This window comes from Lupinus angustifolius, chromosome LG15 (genome assembly GCF_001865875.1).
Source record: "Lupinus angustifolius cultivar Tanjil chromosome LG15, LupAngTanjil_v1.0, whole genome shotgun sequence".
Classification (NCBI taxonomy): domain Eukaryota; kingdom Viridiplantae; phylum Streptophyta; class Magnoliopsida; order Fabales; family Fabaceae; genus Lupinus; species Lupinus angustifolius.
Window position 1 is genome coordinate 16,460,003 of NC_032023.1, and position 10,167 is coordinate 16,470,169.

General features: G+C 32.0%; 1 protein-coding gene across 1 annotated transcript; it reads right to left on the reverse strand.

Annotated features, from left to right (window-relative positions):
- Window positions 1,357-9,202, reverse strand: LOC109328572 (2-oxoisovalerate dehydrogenase subunit alpha 2, mitochondrial-like). The gene is made up of 9 exons (XM_019562091.1): window positions 8,799-9,202; window positions 3,449-3,586; window positions 3,075-3,257; window positions 2,751-2,908; window positions 2,544-2,643; window positions 2,331-2,442; window positions 2,071-2,210; window positions 1,764-1,949; window positions 1,357-1,666 (listed from the first exon to the last, which is right to left on the reverse strand). Exons 1-9 carry the CDS (start codon window positions 9,072-9,074, stop codon window positions 1,499-1,501), a joined length of 1,461 nt encoding a protein of 486 aa, XP_019417636.1. The 5' UTR covers window positions 9,075-9,202; the 3' UTR covers window positions 1,357-1,498.

The following is a 10,167-nucleotide window of genomic DNA, read 5'->3' on the forward strand; positions in this document are numbered from 1 at the left end:
AATTGTAGCGTATGGCATGGAAATAATTGATTATACTAGTGCTATGTTTCTTCTAAAAAAAGGAAGAGAAAAAGTTGATGAATTTGAGATTCCCAAGTTTGACTTCTCGGCGCGAGTTTTTGCTTTGTGCTAGCAACTTGTGCAGCAAATCTCCTAGTGATTGGTCAATGAACTGGATCTGCTTATTTCTTCTTTCTTCTCTTCTCATCAGGGTTGTTTGTTGCCAATTCTTGATCTTCTTCCATTGAATTCTTCTCTATCCGTTAGGAGTTCAATATTGAGGAGAATAGCAAACTCAATGTGATACTTAAGTCATTGAGAGTTGTGTCACGGAAAAGGCTACCCTATAGACTAGATTAAGGTACATTACCGAATACTGATAGGTGAGTGAAGCCGCCAAAAAGAAAAATAGCTACCATCGAGTCAGTGCGATAGAGTGAAAGTCATCGTGGACGTAGACCCTTAAAGGGGACGGCAATGTTAGGAGTCCCCATATTCAAGAGAATAACAAACTCAATGTGATATTAAATCATGAGGCTATCCTCACGTGCTTAAGTCTTATATGAATCTTGGAAGAGAAAAATAATAATAATATTATTAGAGAATGTGCAGCAGTGACCAAAACCTTCAGGATGAAGCCTCTAATACCATATTGCGATTTAACAAGAAAATTGGAAGAGTGTATCCAATGATTATTTTGATTGTATTGAAAAATGATAGAAAGGAGTGTTGTTTATATACAATGTCTTGTAAAGCAAACAATGCAACTAACATAACTCTCTAACAAACTAATAAACACATGTTGTAAAACAACTTCAACATGTGTTAAATGTGTAAGACGTGTCAATTATAAGAATTGTGCAATGAATATTGCACTTGATTTTCTAACCAGTTAATCGATAACTATAGTGTTAATCGATTAACACTTACCCAGTTAATCAATTAATTATATAGTTAATCGATTAACTAGTTAGAAAATGATACATTTACACATTTAACAAATGTTGAATTGTTTTATAACATGTGTCTATTAATTTGTTAATTAGTTAGTTAGGTAAGTTTGTTATCTATTCAGGTATTATAAATAATGTTTTTTCATGCCTCAATTAATAATGAAAAATATTCATAATATTCATTTTACTTTTTCGCAATGTAGTATTGAGTTTGTATGAGATCAATATGTTGAACCTATATGTGTAATGTACCCAAAGTATATAAGGTTCTTGGCAAATCATAATTTAATGGTGATGTTCCCATGGTATTGTGTGCTACTGATTTGTGAATCTTCATCAATGTTACAGGTGTTTGGTTTCACACTGATTTATTCTTAATTGTTGCTTTTAGGCTAGATTATTGTGGAGATAATCTCAATTAGTAATTTAATGATGAATAATACATGAAGCATCACAAAAGAAGATACCATAAGAAACTCCAACCCCTAACTTAAGACATTTTCAAGGTCAAAGGTAGTTCAATTCCTTATTTGAATTGGCAAAATCTACAAAGGAACATCAGAAGGGTAATCTTTGGGATACTTTTTTATTGTTTCTCTAAGTTGTCTTTCTTGCTCCTTAAGGTTTGATGGCAGTTGGTCATAGACATCATTGAACATGTCCTCAAGTGGAGGTTTCTGTTCTTTCTCAGCCAACTTAATTGCTTCCAATAACTGCATGAAAGCAATGCAATTAAATCCGGAAAAATGGCGAAAAACAGGTTTGTATAGAGGAAGATGGACTAATTTGCAATAAGAAAATTTAATTCACCTGCTTCCTGACGCTGCTTCTAACCTCCATTTCATCCTTGTCACTCCACCAACCATTCCTTTCCACCCATCTTTTGAATTTATTCACCGGATTTCTCGCCATTTTCCAATATTCAATCTCGTCATTTGGCCTGTACTTAGTTGAATCATCTGATGTAGAGTGGTGTCCTACTCTATAAGTGAGAGCCTGAAGGTTATTTAGCATAAGATTGGTGAATGGAACACTAAAATATTGTGTGCTTGTATTCCTGTCGAATTCATGTTTATGCTTCATGGATTATCATAGCAAAAAGGGAGCTGAAACGCACCTCAATTAAGACTGGTCTTTTTTCTCTTATAGCCATCTCACGAGCGGTATGAACTGCGCTATAGACCGCAAGAGCATCATTTCCGTCTACTCTAATACTCTTGATTCCATAAGCTTGACCTTTAACTACAACACCATCACCTACCAAACAAAAAGAATCATAAGCTTCCAAAAGTAGTATCTGAAATAAATCATCCAGGCCTGAACTTGATAAATTTTGTCAATGAAGAGTGAAGTTTTGAAGTGAAATTAAAAGAGCACTTCGAAATTGTTCTTCGACTGGGGTACTGATGGCCCATCCGTTGTTGCGACAGATGAAAATAACAGGTGCCTCCATTACTGCTGCAAAATTCAATGCAGCATGGAAATCTCCCTGCAATAATTTTTTATTTGATCAGAGGATAGCAATAAGCATAGTGACATTCAATTCTATTACTCGTTAAGCGAAATGGTTCATTATAGGTTATCACTAACCTCACTGGTGCTACCATCCCCACAATAAGTGACCGCACATGCACTTTTCCCATCCATTTTTAGCGAATAAGCAGCGCCAACAGCTTGAGGAAGTTGTGTCCTGAATTCCTTGCCAAACAGCAGTAACATTTTTCAGTGTTCATGTCATCAATTAAGAATTTATCTGCAATGAATTTTAACATGCTTAGTATGATATCAATGCCTTACGCAATAGGAGATGACACTGTGAAGTAATTGTGCTCGTTCGACCCGTAGTGTATAGGCATCTGTCTGCCTCTTCCAAAATCACTTGTGTTTCCAAAGCACTGATCAGCAAATTGTTGTAGTGTAAAACCGCGCCACAATAGAACTCCAGGCTCGCGGTACTAGTAATAGCAACAAATTTTACATTTTCAATGTCAATAAATAGGTATGTTCTATAATGCGCGCCCATTATTCGGAAAAAATAACTAGTACTATAAACGATGGTTATAGAATATTATGGTATTAGCCAACCGCATCTAATAAAAAAGTTTGGTTGTTGTTGATAACCTGAGGCAATATAATATCATCAAATGCAAGTGCAGCTGCTGATGCAATGTTAACTGCTTCTTCTCCAGCACAGGTAACATAGAATGTAATTCTCCCTTGCCTTTGTACTTCATAGAATATTATGTCCATAGTTTGAAGAGTTACCATGTTTGAATACATCTTCACAGCCATTTCCTTGTTTACCTATTCAATGTATGGTCCATAGAATATTTAACAAACAGTTTTATGAAAATGAAGATAATATTAATATGCACATGCACATGCATTAAATCAAATTGCGGACCACATCACCTGATTATATAGCTGTATATAATATGCACATGCAATGAAGGTTGACACATTATATTTTGGGTGCTAAGAGTGTTTTGACATACCTGTACATAATTGCTGAATTTCATTATCTCTCCATTGTCATCAAGAACTCTATAACAAGGTACCCTTTTGTGATCAGAATCAGAAATGAATCTCATTTCAGAAGTGAATGCTACTTTCCCACCAGGAAAATCAATACCCTGAAACAGTTACAAAATAAACAAGTCTCACAATGGAACATAGAGGGACTATCTCTTAGGCCCAACCACACATGAAAGAAGAGTATAATAATTTTACAATAGTGTTATTGGTATAACTCAATTCATCAACTTCTCTTGCAATAATCAAATTATCTTTATTTCTCACTTACTTGTTATCTTTTATTATAAATACAAACGAAAATTGTCATAAATTGATTGTCAAAATAATGCTATCAATGACTTTATGATATCCACTTTTTATCTTTTATGATAATGCTACTAGACTTGTGAATCATGTTATATTATATTTAATTTTTAAGAGAAATGTTTTTTAAGACTTTTTTGTGAATGGTTCTTTAGAATTAAGTTGTAACTTGATTCACAACTTTCTATATTTGGTAAATAAGAAGATAAAAATAAAATAAAACAAAATGTGATGTAATTTACCAAAATGGGAAGTTATCATTGATTTTTTTTTGTATAGGAAAAAATTAAGGGAAGAAGATAGAGCACATATTTTAATCCAAACCCTCTAGCTTATTTTTTATAAGTAAAAATTTTATTCAAGAAAGAAAAAAGAAACAAGAAACAAATACAATTATAAATAAAAAACCAAACCCAAAACGAAAAACAATAACCCCCAAATCACTAAGAAAAAATTCCTAACAATAACATTCCAAACATACAAACGGATTGGAGTACCATTCAAACCAAGACATGAGAGCAACTTTGTGACGACCTTTGATCCATAACCAGGACTTAAACTTAGTCTCATCCAGAAGCTCTTCCATACACACAATTTAGTTGTTGTAAAATAATGTCATTTCGATGCTTTCAAAGAAACCAAATTCCAGCCATCCAAATAACAGAGCAAACTTCTTGTTGAGATCTACCTTTAACTGGTAGAAAGTGTTGCAAAAACTGAGAGTTTCCGGTAGGAGGTAACACCATAGCAATATCCAACCAACCATAGAGAAGCAACCAAAAACTATAAGAGAAAGGACAAGAGAAAAAAAGGTGATCTGTCGTTTCTGGTTTAGTCTGACACCAAACACACATAAGATCATTACCAACGAAATTACCTCCCCTCTTGACTAAATTCCACTTATATGGGACCTATCCAGAAAGATCCTCCAAGCTAAAGCACGAATCTTCAGAGGGGCCAAAGATTTCCACAACACCTTCCATAAAGTATGATCCTCTATGATAGGACCATTCGTTTCCCAAATCACAGAGTAAGCTAACTTGACCGAATAACAACTAGACACATCGTAAATCCAGATCCACTTTTTTTTGCATCCTCCTTGATCTTTATAGTACTCAACGACTTAAAAAAATCTTCAATCAAAGGTTTTTCTCACTCAAATGGTTCTCTCCTCCAAGGTACTTGCCACTGCCACAACCCATATCTCTAATAACCTAAGTGACCTACCAAGACCCCGTTTGATGAACTTAAATTATATAGTCTCTCAAAAGATTCCTTCAAAGAGCCTTCCCCCACCCAAAAATCCTCCCAAAATCTAGTATGCCTCCCATTCCCACCACTTTTTTGAAACCACCAATAAAACCTCCCTGAACTTTGACTGCCCTCCCTATAACTCTTTTTAACTCCCGCCACCAAAGGGACTCCAAGGACCTCATAGAGCCAACCTCACTCCATTCAAAACCAGACTGAGCCCCATACTTAGACTCTAACACTTTAGACCAAAGAGCTACTCTCTCAAATAACATCCCCCCATCTCCGCTTACCAAGCAGAGCCAAATTAAAAGATTTTAGATGTTTAATCCCTAAACAACCTTTCTCGCGACCCGAACAAACTATATCTCACTTCACCCAAGGAATTTTCCTATGGACTCCAACCCTTCCCCACAAGAAATCTCACTGAATTCTAAACATCTCCTTAATAAGACTCTTCGGAGCCTTAAAGAAAGAAAGAAGATAAACCGCCAAGGTGTTTAATACCGCGTTAATCAGTACCACGCGCCCACCAAAAGATAGATACCGACCTTCCCAAGAAGCTAACCTTTTTGACATGTTGGAGGGCATATCTTTCCACACCTCCTTTCTTCATTGATTTGCACCCACCGGGATCCCCAAAAACTTCATAGGCCATGAACCCCTTTTACAGTTTAAGAACCCTGCCAGACCATCTAGAAAGTTGGGGTGAATATTGACACTAGATAAGTTACATTTTCCAAAGTTAACCTTCAAACCAAAGCAAGCTTCAAAAAGTCTGAGAATATACTTTATAGCTATAACATTCTGCACAGATGACTTTCGAATGATAACCGCATCATCAACATATTAAAGAAGGTTGACCCCAACTTTATTCTTACCAACTTCACACTCTTCAAACTTGTGATTGGTAACCATTGACTTCATAAGCCCTATAAGACCCTCAACAACAATCAGGAACAAGAAAGGGGATAAAAGATCACCTTGACGAATACCGCACGACATTTTAACTCTATTGGTAGGACTACCGTTGACCAAAACAGAAAAAGAGGCTGTTGACACACACTCCATCATCCAATGTCTCCACTTAGTGCAAAAGTCCAAATTTTCCATCATGTGATCAAGGAAATTCCAGCTCACAGAATCATAGGCCTTGGCAAAGTCTATTTTAAAAATAGCACATTCCTTCCTGTTTCTCCGAGCATCATCCACAATCTCATTAAGAACCAAAACACCGTCAAGAATATTCTTCCCTTTGATAAATGCGGACTGGTTGTCATAAATGACTCTATCCATCACCCGCTTCAAGCGATAAATAAGAACCTTAGAAAGAATCTTGTACAAACAACCAATCAAGGAAATAGGTCTATATTCATTGAGGGACAAAGGATTCATATTCTTAGGAATAAGACAAACAAAAGATGAATTGACATCAACCACAATTTTTCCATTTATGTGGAATTCCTTAAAAATATTCAGCACATCACCTTGCAACAGATTCTACTGATTCCAAACCCTCTAGCTTAATATACATAAATTATTTCTTAAATACAAACAATTTTATAATGTTTAATTACACAAAAAAATTATATCTAAAAAAATCAATGACAAATATATAATATTTAATTAATTAGCACTTTAATAAAATTGTATTTCGCTATCTCTCTTTTTACTCTTTATCCTCGAACTTATTTTATTATTTTATTGTAATTTTTGTGTTAAGCAAAAATCATTGTTCTATTAAAAAATTTGAAGAAAAAATAAGTTCAACTTACCTCATTTTAACACTTAATTTATTATAAATATTTCAGCAATAGATAAAGAACAAAAAAGGTGTTTGGAACTTTGGATGGGAGTGAATGTTGATCTTACCTCGGTTCCATGCATATATAATTAGACAATTAGGTGTCAACTTTAAAGAATTCATGCATGTGACTATACAAAGCTGGCAAGAATATGATATTATATACTATACATATCATATACTAATAAAACAAAAGATATCATACAAAACAAAAATATCAATCTTAAATACCAGTTAAAAAATTAACATTAACAACGATAGGTATCTTATACTAATAATGTGACAAATTTACATCGACATAATCATTTCATGTCTCTTTCAAAAGGAGAATCTTTTTTTTGATCGGCGCAAAAGGAGAATCAATTAAGGACAGTCTATATTCATTATTTAACATCTTTTTTAAGTTACATGGCCATATTATATTCATTTTTAAGTTATTTATTTTCATTTGGTGCGATAATTTTTCAACATATTTTTTTTACATCTCAATTACCAATAAAATATATTTGTTATTAATGAGTTCAAAATAAACACATCTACAAAAGTCTTCTATTAATTTTATGAAATTGAATCGTTCAAAACTGAATTTTTAAGTTGAAAAATAATAGAAAAATAATTTATATAACTATTTAAAATATAAATAACTTAAAGAACGATTTTGAAAATAAAAAATAACTAAAAATATCTTTGAAACGAAAAAAATTGTGAATGAATAAAAATATAACTAGAAAATAATAGATGTGTTTATTAGAAAATAATGAACAAAAACAGGTAAGTATGAGTTTGGATGATTTTGGTAGGGTTTGTCTCTTATCGACTCCTCTAAATACCGAACAAACTATTTTTTGAACCTTAATTCAATTTAGACTTGAAGTTTGAAGATTAACCAGACTCTAAATATTATTTTGATTAGCTTTTAAAACTCGACCTAGATCTGATTAGATAAAAGACATTTTCTTTGTTAGATAAAATTCTTAATATTATTTATTATTATGGATATGCAATTTAACATATTTATATGCAAATATTTTACTAGTTATTTACATTAGGAATAACTCAAATGAGAAGAATTTTCTTATAAAAATTGTGAAAACAATAAATCTAAGTCATACAATCGTACATAAATGTTTAAATTAAAAGTGAGATAACTATCACATGATTACTTAAAAAAAGACAAATACATTTGTTTTATAATTCTTACAATTATTTATTCTCGCATCGAATGGCTTTGCATTTATTTATTTATTTATATATATATATATATATATAATATAATATAATATAATATAATATAATATAATATAATATAATATAATATAATATAATATAAACAAATAATAGATTCAATAAATTTTGAAAAGATTGGAAATAAATAAATGTGTCAAAACATTTGAAAGATCAACATTAAAAATATGCAATTATATTAATAAATAAGTTTTTACAATAAAATGACTTATTTCCTCCAAGTCAAAGAGATGTTATTATTTTATAGTTATGAATTTGGAGGGGTCAAATCAGATCATTATTATTCCTTACTCAATATAAATATTAATCGAATCTAATTTTTAAATTAAACTTAATCTTATAACCATATTCAGAATTATGATGTTGCAAAACATGGGTGAGATCCTGCTCACCCACTAAAAACTAAAGCATAAAATATGAACGGTTCTATATGTATATTCTAAAATGATGAAAGACTTTATACTTAACAAACGCCCTTCAGGCGCAAGATGTCCAAGATTAAACATCTGATACTAATTATTTGAGTAGTTCTCATCCCATATTAAATGGGGTTTTTTGTTTTTAGGATAGTTAGACGAATTATACTAAGAGAATAGATGATAAGTTGTTAAGCTACAATGCTATAGTAATTATATTAGAAACTATATATTGCTTATTCTGTTTAAGTAGTGTTAAACTTTAATAAGTAATTAGTATGATAATATTACCTGATTATTATCTTCATCCTCGGAGACATAGTTCTGAAAATTCAATCGAGCCTCAGCTTTGGTGGATTCAAAACGTGAGAAGCAGAAGAGGGAATCTGGGTTATTACCTAGTAATGATGCATGTGGTGGAGCATGATAGCACTTAACAAATGGATTAACACCACCAGATTGAAAGGTAGAAGGTGAAAAAGTACTTTTGTTAACAACTGATCCCAACAAAAAAAGCAGATTTTTTTGGATTAGGGTTTTGGACCTTCCCAAATTTTGTGCTGCCATTGCAATGATTGAGCATTCACAAGAGAAGGAGCTAGAAGGAAGGTATAATAGGAATAATGAAATGAAAGAGTTGTGATTAATAATGGTGGAGTGGGAGAGACAAATGGACAAGTTTAACTCTGATACGTACTTATCTGAGCTGGTGTTGTCGTATAATTATGGGAGTGTGACAAAGTCAAAGTTTGTCCTAAAGAGGATTAGTGGAACCCAAAATCAATCCTGAGTTTGAATCTTGGACCCATTTGTTAAAATTTAAAGTACTAACCACTGTACCAAAAAATATTGTTATGAAATGTGACTTGCTTATTATATATTAAAAAACATGTTATAAAGTTGATTTGAGTCAAACAGTTGTTCCAAAACTACTTCTTAATTTGATTTTTTTCTACAAACAAGTTTAATCACTTTTAGAATTTTGGAGCATGGGTCTGCTTCTTCTAATAAATGTTGTTCATATAAACTAAATTTCAGTATCTTACATCACAGACCAACAAACAAAAATAAATACTACATAATTCATATCTAATTGATATTTAACTTATTATATATATATATATATATATTAGATCCTAAATTGATATTGTTGGTTAAAGCCTAGAGGTCTGTGATACATATATACATAACATATTAAACCACTATATTAATATATATATATATATATATATATATATATATATATATATATAACATTCATACAAACACAACCAACAAACGTGAAGCAAGTTACAAATGCATGATGTGTAAAGATATATATGTTATCTTTTGTGTTGGGGTAACGTGGGATCCAACATTGTTGTTATCTGTTGTTATCTTCCACTTTGAGTATCGTCCATTAAGTAGGAATGTATATCCTCTATCCCAACTCTATCTCCTCTTCACTCTACCTCCATTTATATATATTTGCCTGTAAAATGTGAACATTATATTATTTAATTTAATTATTACTAAACCTTAAAATACTTTTAATGTCGTTTATCTGAGTCATTAACGCTATTAAAGTGCATAAGAAAAGGTAGGAACAAATTCCATGTATTTATTTTGATTTAAGGAAGGTATAGTCAAAATTGATTAGCCATAAAACACTTGTAATTTT

Excerpts from the sequence above, each read along its gene's own strand:
- LOC109328572 (XM_019562091.1), bottom strand. The coding sequence starts at position 9,074 with ATGGCAGCACAAAATTTGGGAAGGTCCAAAACCCTAATCCAAAAAAAT. Across the intron at positions 3,258-3,448 it reads AATTCAGCAATTATGTACAG|GTAAACAAGGAAATGGCTGT; the intron begins GTATGTCAAAAC and ends TACATTGAATAG. Across the intron at positions 2,443-2,543 it reads GGGATGGTAGCACCAGTGAG|GGAGATTTCCATGCTGCATT; the intron begins GTTAGTGATAAC and ends AAATTATTGCAG.